At 45.5% G+C, this 14,576-nt stretch overlaps 1 protein-coding gene across 1 annotated transcript in view; it reads left to right on the top strand.

Moving 5' to 3' along the window:
* Window positions 1-8,079: 8,079 nt before the first annotated feature.
* The window catches only part of cspg5a (chondroitin sulfate proteoglycan 5a), a 29,088-nt gene continuing 22,591 nt past the window's right edge, over window positions 8,080-14,576 (top strand). The window contains 4 exon segments of the mRNA XM_053432207.1: window positions 8,080-8,107; window positions 8,205-8,363; window positions 8,882-9,124; window positions 9,275-9,445. Coding sequence (XP_053288182.1) covers window positions 8,080-8,107; window positions 8,205-8,363; window positions 8,882-9,124; window positions 9,275-9,445 — 601 coding nt within the window.

Here is a 14,576-nt window from a genome sequence, read left to right as displayed (position 1 = left end):
TCTAAAATTCTCCCTCTCATATAACTCGTACGATCCACGTTAATAACTGCGAATGACTTTGTTTTAATGTGAAATCTTAAACCACTCCCGCCCTCTTCCTCCTCTTCCTCCTCTTCCTCTCGCTAGCACTGTTAGTATCTCTGCTACCTCTTCGTCGTTCATCCGCTAGCTACCTCTTCTAGAAATCTTCCTCTTGCTATGTGCTACCTCTGTGCGCCTCCCCCCCCCCCGCCCCTCTCTACCTCTCGTCCCTTTTCTTTCCCCCTCTTTTCTGTTTCCCGCCCACATGACTGCTGCATCACTGACTGTTGCCCTCTTCTCCCGCTCCGTCAAGGGGGGGGGGGAGAGAATAAGAATCCCTCGTACGGTCGTTGACTCTCGCCCCTCGTTAGCCGCGCCCCCTCCTCTCTCATTGGACACCTTCCCCCGGCTTGTTCTGTAATATCACTTAAGTATGACGGGAATCCCCCTTTACATATATGATCTTTAATCGATTCTTTCCTGTGTTAATGGTAATGTATTTTTAAGGAGAAGTTTTTGTGTAGATGGAAGTTTTTCTCTGTTCTTTGGAAGTTTGTAGCATTTGTTTGCTTATTTTTTTTTTTTCTTTTTTTGTATGGGGTCCGTTGGTACTTGGACCTGGACACTGAATAAACTGTGTTTTGTATGAGCCGGACGTCTCCGTGTGGAAACTCTCACTTCATCTTCACAAGCTCAGGTTCTACTGAGTCGTTAAGATCCCTCAGAAAATACAGACCTTTTAATGTGTATAGTTTCAGAAGATATATGGTTTAGAGTATAGTCAAAGATTTTGTTATGGTTCTAAACTCAAAATTTGGTTTTTAATTCTCTAACCAGTCAACATGGTGAACAACTGGTGCCTCAAGGAGTCAATGGTTTATAAATAAATTAGTCTTTTTATACTAATGACTGTAAAGAATATATAAAAACATAAAAATTGACAACATGACAGCTCCCAGGTTGTATAGTATCAAACTATAAGACTCAAGTAGAAGAAGTGCATAAACACAATTCATATGCAGTTGTACTTCAATGCTAATTGTAAAGATAAACAATGATACAAAAACCTTAAATAAAAAAACGAAGTTCCAATGAGGGATTTAAACGGTTTATGACAGTTTCATAGAAAAGTAACTAAATAAATTAAGAATTACACTAAATCAATGCATTTACATGTTCCAGAAACAATATATTTATCAAGTCGACTGCTCAAAAAAAGTTAAAGATGTGTAAACAGATGGATAAAGAGTTTAAAATATGCAGCTGAAAGTTGTTCCTTAATATCCGGTTATCGTTTTCTTTGTTGTTCAAAAACTGCAGAGAAACTGGATTATCTGTTTGTGTCTCTTTGTTTTGGGATTAACGAGGTTGATACAAAGCATCTGCACATGAAGCTGCCACAGAATTTAAATAACACACGTATTGTAGAGACGACAGGTTTATCTGCTCTTTGTGGAAATACACGTTTAATATGATTATAACAAGTAACGTCTAATTGTTTTGTATATGTTTGCAGATGAATGAAGTTTTTTGAAATACACTAAAGATGAGACCTGATGCCATTTGTGATCTGAAACAGCCAAACCAGTTGAGGTTTTAGGTCATTGGATTATTTTCTATATTTATACACCACTAAAAGTCCCCCCCTCTATGAAGTTCTCCCCCCCGCCCCCCCTCCCTGTTGGTCATGTGATGGACACAGGAGATGTTCTTGGTCCGGTTGTCTCCTCGGTTGCTCTCTGCTGCCACTCGCTGACCAGAGCATCTGTGTGAGCGCACATGAAGGGAAATGAGAAGAAAACCTAATCCCAGCCGGCCACTGCTGTAATCTGGTGAGAGAGGGGGGGGGGGGGGGGGGATTTCTCTGTCCAGCAGATTGACCATGAGGCTGTTATTGAGAGGGATGAGGGCCGATTACTCCCTTGGGGGGAGGGGGGGAGCTTTTTTTATCAAACACTGTGGGAACAAGGACACAAACCTGTTGATATCTTGTACTGGTTGCTGTTCGATTATTTAACAGACAACGAGGAATTCAAACAGGCAAACGTCCAGTTCTGTCTCTGACTCGGACCCTTGAGCCTCAGAGCTTCTGTTTCCTGCTCCGGTTTCCACTGTAGAAAAACAGAAACAGAAACATTTATCATTTTGCTGATGCTGCTGCAGGAGGGTGTTTGACAGGGAGAGAGGACCAAGAGGTCGAGAGTTTTACACAAGAGTCTTTTCACTTGACACTCGGTCTCAAACTTTGACCTTTGAGTCACGGACCGTCCGTCTCTGCACAACAGACAGAGGCCAACAGACAATCTGCCTCGTCACGGCTGAAGTTCTGTGTTCAGACACACGTGTGTTTCAGATTCAGACGATTCACTCGAGGTCGACAGAGAAGCTGCCGACAGTATCTTCAGGATTTGCTCAGATTATGAGAAATTATTAATTCTTCAGCCTCCTTCACATCTCATGAAACTGCATTAGACTTTAAACACATATGAGCACATTAACACTTTTAATTTATCAGATGAGAAGTTGAAAGTTATGAAATCTCTTCCTCTTTGTTTTGCAGTATATTTATTATATTGAAAGATTAAAGCTCTCACTTTGCCAGATGGGATTTCTTTCATGTAAAAACATTAACAAGAAGATTTACAGATTTTTTGGAAAAATATATATTATGATCCTTTATTTAAGTAAGAGTACAAAAACATCAGTGTAAGATAGTAAAATCTGTATTTAGTTAGTTTTCCTCTTGGTAATAAATACAATATCTACCTGGATTAATTAATTGTCAATTAGAGGAATGAATTAAAATGACTTCACCTGGTTTCAGTAAAAGTACTTTGATCTTATCCTCAAGTGCAGCAGTGAACAAACTGAGTAACGTTTCCTCTAAAGCTCAGTTCTGTGCTCTGTGTCCTTCAGAGCCTCACTTCCATCCATCAGCAGCTTTATGTAAGAACCTGTGAGTCAGGTGTTGATTCTCTTCTGCAGCTTGAGTCTCATCCCGGTGCCGAGTGAGAGGCCGCGGCTCGTGGAGGCGTCGGAAAACAATCACCAGCGTCGACTCGGAGGAGCAGAAACACTTTTCACTTTCCAGTTTAGCTCAGAAAACACGTTCGAGGCGTCAAAGACACACTTTGCATCTTTGTGTTGACACAACAGGAAGTAAACAACACGAGCTGTGTTTGCTCGCCGGCCTCCTCCTCCGTGGTGAAGCTCCCCTGCTGCTGCACAGTGTAAATACATGAACAGAGGAGCAGAGCCGCAGTGGGTTCAGTTCAATGTTACATAGAAGAAACCACTTAAATATCTCAGCTCTGAGATTCACCTTCTTCAACCAAGGACGTGGTGAAATATCAAATGAGAGCGAGTGTGTGTGTCTGTGTGTGTGTGTGTGTGTGTGTGTGTGTGTGTGTGTGTGTGTGTTGGGCTCCTTCCCCAGATTGTTTCATAATTAACATGGCTGCTCCCTGCGGCCTCCCACATCTGCACTGATTCTGCCACATCTGATGAGCTTTACACTTCACATCTCCATCGTTCTCTGGGATTCTTCACTCACTTCCTCCCATTTCACCTCCTCTGACACCTTGGACCCAGATTTCACCTTCACCAGGTCCGACCTCCTGCTGCTCCACCCAGGTTTCACTCCGCCCCTCACTGTGAACGAGTCTGACCCTGGAGAACCTCCTTCATGTGTGAAAGACAGATTCTGAAACTTTCATTTATCAGTAAAGGTCTTTAGATGCATCGTCATAAACTCTCCTCAGAAGCTAAGCCCCTGAATTCTGATCAAATAGAGACATCAGACCCACGGAGCTGTGAGCACGACTTCATGTTTACAAACCAAAACACAAGAAACTCCGATCTGGCACAAAGGAGCTGCTCAGACTCGATGGATTCAAACCACTGAGCCGCTGCTGGTTCTTTATCTCTGATGTTTTTCCAGTGAGTCCAACAGGTTCTGTTTGAAGTCGGACCAGATGAGTCACGAGAAGCACATTTCCAATCCGAGCTACTGGGATTAAGAACCAGGACGTCATCTTCTCACGCAGGTAATTTACCCAGTGACTCACTGGATGAGCTCCTCACTCAGCAACTGGAAATGGTCAATTTTCAGCTGCTGATAAAGTTTGTGTTTGTTTACATTTCCACTTTACATGCTTCCTGTCGTGTGTGTGTGTGTGTGTTTGTGTGTGTGTGTGTTTTGTTAATCCTGCAGCAGTCGAGCGCGCCCCAGGTGTTCGACCTTTTCATTGCAGGAGCCTGTTGCTATGGCCATGGCTCCATAGGTCCTGTTGATGGTACCCGACGTTTTGATTGACAGGTCCAGAGGAGGAGGAGCCTCGTCCACATCACCAGAGTTTGTTTCCTGTCACTTGATTTGGAGAAAATCTGGAAAAGGACAAAATGACCTGATTCTACCTTCGAACCCGAAGGATCCATAAAGGTTTAAAGTGAATTAACTAAGATGGAGTTTATCTTCTTACTTGAATCGACACTAAATTATACATTTGTAGAAAGTCTGTTTCTATCATTGGCTCAACTGATGCAAAAGTAAAAGGCCATATATGGTACATAGAATATTTGATGCAGTCGTATATACACATATAAAATATAGTTCACCTGCACAGAGCTGACTGTGAGAGACTGTTTCCATTGGTCGATATTGCAAAGCTCAGTGATTTCCAGGTTGTGTTTGGTCATGCATGTGTTCACAGTTGACATTTCACTGTGTGTGTGTGTGTGTGTGTGCTTGTGCGTGTGTGCGTGTGTTCGTGTCTGCATATAACCCCGTCTGACAGGTTGCAGTCAGAGTCCAACACTTGAGCATGTATGTGCTTATGCTATATGCCAATAAGTGTGTATGTGTGTGTCGGTGTGTGTCGGCATGTGTGAGTTTGTGTCATGAAAAATGCAGAAGGTGAAAGTAGGGCATCGGTTCACGACACCACGGGGACTTGTGGCGTGAAGGAGCCAAACAAAGATGGCTCCTGCTCTGCCGTCCTCTTTGTCCCTGTCCTCTCCTCTCCTTCCCTCCTGTCTCCTTCTCTCCTGCCTCCTTCCCTCTGTCTCCTCTCTCCTTGCTCACTCTCTGATCCTTGATTGTGTTGCTTTGCTGTTTTTCTGGAAGATTCTGGAAGAAAACAACGCATTCAATAATTATTATTATGATGAGCTACATAAAGCTACACAGTTTTTTTAAATATAAAACAAGGTTCATAATAATATTATAATGTAAATGTTGTGCTTCTCCGTCCACGACCAATCAAATATCTGCTGTAAAAAAGCCTCAAATCAGGTGAAAACACAGAAGCTCTGTCAATTATCTCTGAACAGTTGAAGAAGAATCCTCTCAACATATGATTATTGTATTAAAACAGGATTTGATCTGAACTCAACAATAAGAACCTTCAATAACAAACCAGGAAGGAGCTTCTCTTTTCATCTGTGCAGCGAGCGGCGTTCTTCTGAATCCACCTCCGAGGCCACGTCCTGCTCTCGTTCTGAGTTACAGAGCAAACTAATGAGACCTGGTCCAGCTCAGGCTGCTCGAGTGGAGAATGTAGGTCATGGAACAACCTCCGGTCGGATGTTCTCCGCTCAGGTTCACTCTCCTGTGTGAGTTTGATGAGGCTCCAGTTGTTCTGACAGTGAAATCTGATTAAAGGGTCAACGTGCTCTGATGATGAGAGGATTTATTCTGCAGCTGGAAACGTAAACCGACACCTTTAGATGAGATTTGGTGATAATAGCATAAATAGAAAAAAATAAAGAGCTCAGTCTTCTTAATTAAACCAAACTGCATCAAACCTCATTAATATATCAGCCTCATACATATGGACCGATTATTTTCATTCATGAATTCTTCTCTGGAACATAAATGTCCAAAAATCCAGACTCAGCGACTCAGCTGGGGTCAGATGTGAGTTGATACTGAGCTTTGACGTGTTGTCACACACACACACACACACACACACACACACACACACACACACACACACAACCACACTAACTTCAGCATCATGCACTTTTGCAATCTCCAGTATTTGCGGGTTAACCCCCGTCACGTGCTGTTGTTGTTGTTGTTGTCACCGTCCAGGCTGAATGATTTTCATATCATATTGGGGACAGTGCTGAACAACACAGGGATTAAAAAAGGACATTTAATCCCTCGTGTTCACCCCCAAAACGTGGAGACCCCCGTCCCCTGCTCCTCCCTGCTCCTCCCTGCTCCTCCCTGCTCCTCCCTGCTCCTCCCTGCTCCTCCCTGTCCTCCTTGCTCCTCCCTGCTCCTCCCTGCTCCTCACTTGTCCTCCCTGCTCCTCCCTGCTCCTCCCTGATCCTCCCTGATCCTCCCTGCTCCTCCCTGCTCCTCCCTGCTCCTGCAGCTCCGAGGGGACAGATGATGAGACGCTGCTCTGTCTTTCACACACAATGAAACACGATGAAAGTTATTCTCCAATAAGTCTAAACAAACAGGGACGACAACAGGAGCCGTCATCGTCAACAACACAGACAGTCTGTGATTTATTGTTTCTCCACCGGTGTCACTTCATTGTTATTTATGAAAAGTGTCAAAAGAATAATGAGCTCAAGCTGTTGGTGGAAAGTCGTTGTGAACGTGTGGATCTGTGGTTATTATTATGTTATTACCTCTGCTCTGTTTGTTTGTTTGTTTGTTTGTTTGTTTGTCAGCAGGATTACACAATAAATAACTTTAGCTTCACTTCTTCATGTCGTCCATCTTTATTTTCTGTCTTTTTCAAGAAATCTGCAGCAAATTTCCTCGATTCAGCTTCGTGTCTTGTTAGTTTGTTAAATTCTCTTCTGAGTGTGATTAGCATTGTGTGTTTTATCATCCTATCATCCTCAGTAGAGATTTCATGATGTGTGTTGTTTTGCCGGTTTTTCTTTGTTCCCTATTCGCTGCCACTAAAGTAGCAGCGAATCCTCCCGAGGACAACACACAACGAAACACAACATTTAAAACTAGACGCAGAGGAAATGAAAACTAAACAACACAACAGTTGCAAACCTTAATGACGGAGACTTGTCGGGGGGGGGGGGACACGGGTCCTCGAAACAAAAGGAACAATATTTTACATCACATAAACTGAAGCTGGTGAAATGTCCGTGACCCACTTTTCACAACTCACTGAGCACGTTTTCTATTCCACTACACATTCAGATTTTTTTTTTTTTTTTAAACATGCCTGCTTCCACGTGCACATAAACAACTGACTTCACACATACACACACACAGAGACACACACACACAGACACACACAAAGCACACAACACAACACATCTCCTGTTGCAGCCCCTCTCTCCTCCTTTATGCTTTTTGTGTGTGTGTGGAAGAATGCCCGTGCACGACCCCCACCACCGCCATTACCCCCGGGGCCCTTGGGCATTCATCACCGTGTGTCTCCCCTCCTTCACCCCTGCAACACCCCCCAGCTTTCATCCCCCCCCCCCGTACCTCCTCTCCTCCCTCCTCCTCCCTTTTGTTTGCTTCTCTGTGTCACCCCATTCAACAAAGCTATCACACACACCACACAGGGTTTTATTCGTTTTTTACATAATCTGAACTGTGTCATCGTCCAAAACTGAGCGAGGAAGAGAAGTTCTTCTCCTTCGAAACGGAACGATCTCCCTCAGGGTTTTAAAGAAAAGAGAGAAGTGACCAGAGTCCTTTTGAGATCCGACACTTTCAGATGAATAGAAAATCACAGAAGGCTTTGAGACAGAGGGAGGGGGGAGGGAGAGGGTGAGGAGGAGGAGTTGCAAGGTTTTGGGGAAGAGAGGAAGAGATGACAACAAGTGTCAGGAAGTGTCGGAAGAATAAGTTTAAGTCCGATTGGGGGAAGAGGAAGAGGAGTCTTGGATTATAGGCGGAGGAAAGAAAGGGAAGAGGGGAGAAGAGGAGGATAAAAAAGGTGTTTGGGGAGAAGTGAGGGAGGAGAACAAAATGGAGGAATAATAATGTTTTAGGAAAACTGATGTAGAGAGGAGGAGGGAGGTGGGAAGAGGTAGAGGGTTTGAATGGAAAGCAAAGTAAAGATGGAGAGAGAGGAAGAGGATGGAAGTGGTCGTGTTTCAAGAATAGAGTGGAACATGTATGAAGAAGAGGAGAAAAAGAAATGAGTGAGAACTAAAAGTTTTCTGGAAATAAATTGTCTCGGAAGATGAAGACTGTGAGGAGAAATGTCAGGAGAAAAGGAAGAAGGACGAAGAGTTTGAGGAAGAGGAGGCAGACACATTGAGGGAAGATCATGCAGAACATTGTGGAATTCTGAGGAAAAGGAGGAAAGTTGAAGGAAGTAGTGAGGAAGAGGAGGAGAAAGGTCTGGAAACCAGGGAGGAGGGGAAAAGGGGAGGATTTAAAGGACAGAGAAGGAACAGTTTTAGACAAGAACAGAGAGAGGAAGAGGAGGAGGAGAGATGGAAGTAGTTTAAGGAAAGAGGAGGATGAAGAGAGTGTTGGAATTAGGATCAGGAAATAAAACATCTTGTGGAAAATGCAGGAGAAGGAAAAAGGAGAAAAGGGAGGAAGAGGATAAACGTCTGAGGAAGAGACAGGAGGAAGTCGTAGGAAAGGGGAAGTATGGAGTGATAGGGAGGAGGAACAGGAAAATAAACTAAAGGAAGAGGGGGAGAAATGTCTGGACAAGAGGGAGAGGGGGGGCTTTAAAGAACAGAAAAGTTTGAGACAAGGATGGAGAAGGAGAAGGAGGAGGTGGGGGGGAGGGGGGGATGTCTTGGGAAAACGAGTGCGGGAGGGGGGAGATGAAGAGAATGGGGGGAGGAGGAGTGGTTGGCATGAACAATCCTTCCTCACCCTCCTCCCCCTCCTCCTCCGCAGCTGATGAGAAGGAGGAGGCTGTCGTGCGCGCTGCACTCCGCCGTGCGTCCGCGTCCCTCTCAGCCACAAAGTGCCCAAAGCACCCGGTGCTTCCCGAGCCGAGCCGAACCGAACCGAGCTGCACCGAGCAGAGCCGCGCGTCTGCTCCCACCCCCACCCCCCATAAAAACGCACCCCTGCACCACCAACCCCCCCCACCCTCGCTGTTGTGTGGCGATGGAGCCGTGACCACCCTCCGCGTGCGTGAGAACCAGCAGCGGACCCGAGGACACGGCTGAGACCGAGCGGCTATGGAGGAGGAGCGCAGGGAGGTTCGAGTCTAGACCCGCACGGAAACCCGCACAGCCACTGGACCGGATTACTTTTTCTTTCTTTTTCCACAACCTCCACCAGAACCGGGACCTCGTGTTTCCGTCTCTTGTCTCTCGTGTCTCTCGTCTCGTCGCCGCTCGGAGGAGAGGATGCAGCCGGGGAAGGAGGCGCGCTCCCTGCGCTCGGGATGCTGGAGGCTCACGCTGCTGTCGTGCGTCCTGGCGATGCACTTGATCCCGGGGCCCGTGCACGGTAAGAATCTGCACCTGGACCGTGCACGAGAGAAAACGTTGCTTTATTTCATAGTTAAATCGTGTTTTTGCTTTTTGCTGCAGCAGCATTACCCCCCCCCCCCACCCCCTACACACACTCCCACAGGGCTGCTCAGAAAGGAGGTCAGTGAGGATTGTGGGTTAGGAAGCACTTAACACTAAACTGCTATTAATCATCAGTGTGTGCACGAGCATGGACACTTTCATATTTTAAATCAAATCAGGATAAATAAATATAAAAACATACATTTTCTTATGGACACCAGAGCAAAGATCTGAAGGAATTTCAATCCACAAAGAAGCCATAGATATTACAGGAATATTACAGAGATGATATACATGAGGGGGGGAAAGGCACAAACCTAAATTAGGTCATGGTGAAAACACAAGTAGACAATTAATTCCCTGTGAATATCACAAAGAGGAGGTAACAATGGGGTCAGCAGCCACTAAAACCCCCTGATATGAGGACATTAATTAAAAAATTGCAAACCCACTCATTTTAAAAGGAGAATTTCTACATGCATATCACAGAGAAATCCACAGATATGAATATGCATGAATGCAACCGTCTCCTCAAAGCTCAGTTTTGCACACAGAAGCATTTGAGGGTTAAAAACAAACAAACCATTTAAAATCCCAGCAGCAGCAAAGTGACTCTGTGGAGATATTTCAGCAGGAGTGAGATTTGGTGACAGTGTCCGTCAGGCGGAGCTGGACGGTGGATCCCTGGAGGCACTGGCTCCACATGCAGCCACACAAAGGCCGGATTAGAGCCGAGGGACCCGGTGAATAATTCATGAAGGGACGTGAACACACATTCTGATACAGAGGAAAGAAAAAAAACACACACACACACACGAGTAAACATTAAATAAAGACACGGAGCCCGTCTCTCGCTCGGTCTCTTTCTCTCGGTGGCTCTTTGTCTTGAGATTCATTGCGCATGGCGGACTACATTACTGTCAGATTAATAATGCAGCGGCCGCACACTGGATGAAATCAGTCTGGCGTGATAATCTAATATAATCTGGATGATTCTTCGGCTTCGCTCTGTGGAAGCTGAGGGAAAAGATGAGGTTTTTATTTTGTGTTTCATGTGGAAGATGGACACGAATGGGACATGTCCAGAATCATATTTTTTTATTTCTCTGGTCAAATTAGGTCTTGTCAGTTTCTCCAGTCCCCCTGAAATTAAATGGTGTTTTATTTTTTTGAATGGCAGCTGCATTAGTTCCCCCTCGGTTCCTTCATGTAGGGATGTGTGATGGTATTAAAGGCCTGTGCAGAATATGAGATCATTATGTGGAATAACAGGTTTTCAGCTCTGTACAGATTTTGGGAAATTCGCCGCCATTTGTCTTTTTTGAGATTTGAAAGAGAAAATCAAACCCCTCTATGTTTAAATATTAAATATGAATCCACGGACAGCAGTTGGTTTTCTGAGCTGTGGTGGAAACAGCTCAACTGGTTCCGTGAGAAGATTGAAAAAATCCTGAAGCTCAGTTACAAGCCCACGTATCTTGTTTCATGTTTATTCTGCTGGAACCAAAATGCATTTTCACAAATATTAAAGGAGACATATTGAGGTTTTAATTAGTGATATATGAATGTTTTCACGCTCTAATGTTCGGATCACTGTCCTCATCCTGGCCGTTGCTGCTGCTCCTCCTTTCAGCCTCTGTCTCAAACACTTGGTTCTAGCTCCTGTCTCTTTAAGCCAGCACCCCCCACCCCTCCCTCCTGATAAAGCCCAGTCTGCTCAGATTGGCCATCCAGTCTGCTCTCCTGTGATTGGTCCAACGCTTCCAGCGCATGAAGGAAATGTCGGCCTCCACTCTGGCTTCACCTGGCTTTGTTAGGGGGCGTGTCCAACCAGCTGCCAGGTGCATCATGCACATGTGATACATGGTGATGTCACAATGATACAAAGGTATTGATGACGTGTTTCAGGAACTTGTGGTTGACCAGATTGAAGGGTTCAACCGCCTGTTATCTAATGAACAACCCTTGAGCAAAGCACATTACTGCTCTGCACCAGCTGCCACCTCAGCTGGACGAGTGCTTGTGAGATGAGGTTCTCTTCATGCACTTAAAGAAATCCAGACGTTATCAAGAGAAAACCTCCTTCATTGAGATGTTTGTTCAACTGGTTCAGCTACAAATCAGCTTTTTAAAAATCATATGTTTAAGAAAATATGGTTTTTATAGGCCCTAATCTGAGGAAAACATGAATGTCTGAACCACACTAAAAAAAAATCTTTGGAGCCACCAGCACGACTTACATTTAAAATAATCATTTAACTCCCCCTCTGTGTTTGGTTTCCACCTCCACACGTCTAATTACATTTTGTGCTTGTTTGAGCGTTTGTGGTTGTTTGTTCTCATCTGGACTCAGACTGAGAGATGCTTCCTGGGCACCTTCTCTCAGAGGTTTACTGGGAACGCCCAGTTGGGTGGGAGACCCCAGGGTAAACCCAGAACTAAATATCCCATCTGGCCTGTGAGCATCTCAAGATGCAGGAAGGGAATGTCTGGGATGAGCCACTTGGCTGCTGCCTCTGTGACACGAGCCGTGATAAGTAGAAGATGATGAGATGGATGGAAGGTTGTGTGGAAGGGTTCCTATGGGATATTAAAATCATATAAAACAATAGGATCATCTCAAAGTCTATTTTTAGATCTAATAAGCTTTCGTAACGTCCCTTTGTTTCTGCTGAGTTCACGTCAGCTCCAACTCAGGTGGAAACTCAGGCTGGCAGATCTGGAGCAGACCCTGAAGAACAACCTTGGGCTAATCCTCCTCCTACACACAGATACACACACACACACACACACTCACACACACACACACTCACACACACACACACATACACACACATACACACACACATTTCCTCGCTCCACCGGTGAAGGGTGGAGGCGGCAGCTTGCCCCACATCTGAGTGCGATGCTCAGACGACCGAAGCCGACCGGAACGCCGTCAGTCAAACTGCTCCCCCCCCCCCCCCCCCGGTGGCCATTTGCAATCCCGCGTGTTTATCACGGATAACAGGACGCTCGGCTTTAAGTGAAGTCGCTGATTGATGGAGTGATGGTTTCTGTTCTTCTCCTCCTCCCCTCCTCCTCCCCTCCTCCTCCTCCTCCTCCTCCTCTCCTCTGCCCTGCTGACACATATGTGAGCTGACAGATTATCTTTGATGTGCAGTGGGTCAATCTTCAAAGCCAATCCTTCCCTCCATGACTCCACTAACCCAATCCCACCTTTTTCCTTTTTTTATTTTTAATCTCAGCGCGTAAAAACATACACCCCACCCCACCCCCCCAAAAAAAGACACATTATAAAATAGCCTGAACAATGGCTTTGCACTCGTTCTCTCCTCTCCTCTCCTCTCTCTCTCTCTCTCTCTCTCTCTCTCTCTCTCTCTCTCTCTCTCTCTCTCTCTCTCTCTCTCTCTCTCCTCTCCCTGTCTCCTTGGAAACCACACACATCCATCGAACCCGGCTGGCAGAACGTTGTGTTCACGTTGTGTTCACGTTGTGTTCATGTTGTCGCCATAATGTGTTTCGGGCTCTGAATTTCATTAAGGCTCAAAAATGTTGGTTGGATTTTGGCACATGCGGTTGTTTCTCACTGAGTCGGTTGGCTTGGCGCCCGCTGACAGTGTGTGAGAGTGTGTGTGTTTGTGTGTGTGTGTGTGTTTGTCCAAAAGCCAGTGGCGATGGGCGAAGCTCCTCATTACGAGCTCTGATCTGCAGATGGTGTCATCGCTGGTGTCTCGGTCACGTCTGCAGGAGGATTTCATCTGCTCTCCGGTTTCCAGATGTGGTGTTTATTTGTTTATTTGTTTATTTAGATGTGGTGTAAAGTGCAAACATCAGGGTCTCGTCTGTTTTTAAACTGAAGCATCGTTAAAGTCGTCAGAGGGGTTCTGATCAGAGAGAAGTAGAGAAACATCCAGTCCCACATGTGACGTTAAGAACTGTTTGATTTTCTATTTTAATGTTTCAACAGAAAGAGGTATGTTAGACAAAATTCTTTATTCCCTAAATTACAATGTGAAACCAAAACTAACCAGATCAAATGACACTATGGAACAAACACATGAATCTCAGGTGTGAACACATCGAGGAATGAGCAGCGACGTCTGAGGCGTCGTCAAATTACTGCGACTCCACGATGTCAGAGTGCTGAAGCCGTTAAGAGCCTCGTTAGCGGAGCAATTAGAGAGGAGCGAGTGCAGTGGTGTTCAATCTGGAGCTAGTGTAGTTGTTATTGTGTGATGTGATGTGTCCCTTTGTTGAACACACTGATAACAGTGGCTCTGTTCTCGTGTCAGAGGTGATGACGGTGACCTTTTTCCCGCAGCACTGACCTGGGATCAGCGGTGGTGTCTCCTCCACATAAATCTGCCCATCAGGACACTCACTGATCCTAATCTCATTGGTTTCATCCTCCCACCTGGATCTGCCATCATTAGCATACGTAGGTGGACACAGGTTCTCGACCCGAACAGCTGCCGGCTTCTGTCTGTGCTTCACTGTGGTTTAACATCCTTTGTTCCTCATGCACGTAAAATGACAAACATAGAATCTGTTTCGGGGGAAATTCAGTTCAAGTTCGTGTTTCACCCTTAGAGCTGAGCTCAGACAGTTGTCTCCGTCTGTGCCGGTGTGTCTCCTCCTTGTCCTCACCAGCACCCAGGTGTTTGTCAGTGTGGAGCAGGTGTGACAGGGCTCTGGAGCGTGGAGGTCGTCCAGCAGGTGGAGAAGGTCACGAGCAGCGAGACGGAGACAGGCTGCTCGCGTCCTTCCGGCCCAAAGACGAGACAATTAGGAAACAGTGTGTGAGCTTCTTTGTTACCGGTGCTGAGTTGGCGTTGTTCTCAAACTCTGGGTGCCCTTGAACAGAGATTTGCATGTTTGTGTGTTTACGTAGGAGGTGTTTGTGTTAGTGTGTGTGTGTGTGTGTGTGTGTTTGAGTAAAAAGTGGAAAAGGGAAGATGGAACACGAGGATATCTTTTTATTGTTCAGGCTTCCACCTGTTTCTCTGTATTAATGTGCGGTGCAGTGCGTTTGCCCTCCATCCCTGTGTGTGTATGTGTGTGTA

Source organism: Pleuronectes platessa, chromosome 10, assembly GCF_947347685.1.
Source record: "Pleuronectes platessa chromosome 10, fPlePla1.1, whole genome shotgun sequence".
Classification (NCBI taxonomy): domain Eukaryota; kingdom Metazoa; phylum Chordata; class Actinopteri; order Pleuronectiformes; family Pleuronectidae; genus Pleuronectes; species Pleuronectes platessa.
This window is presented reverse-complemented; position numbering and strand designations above follow the sequence as displayed.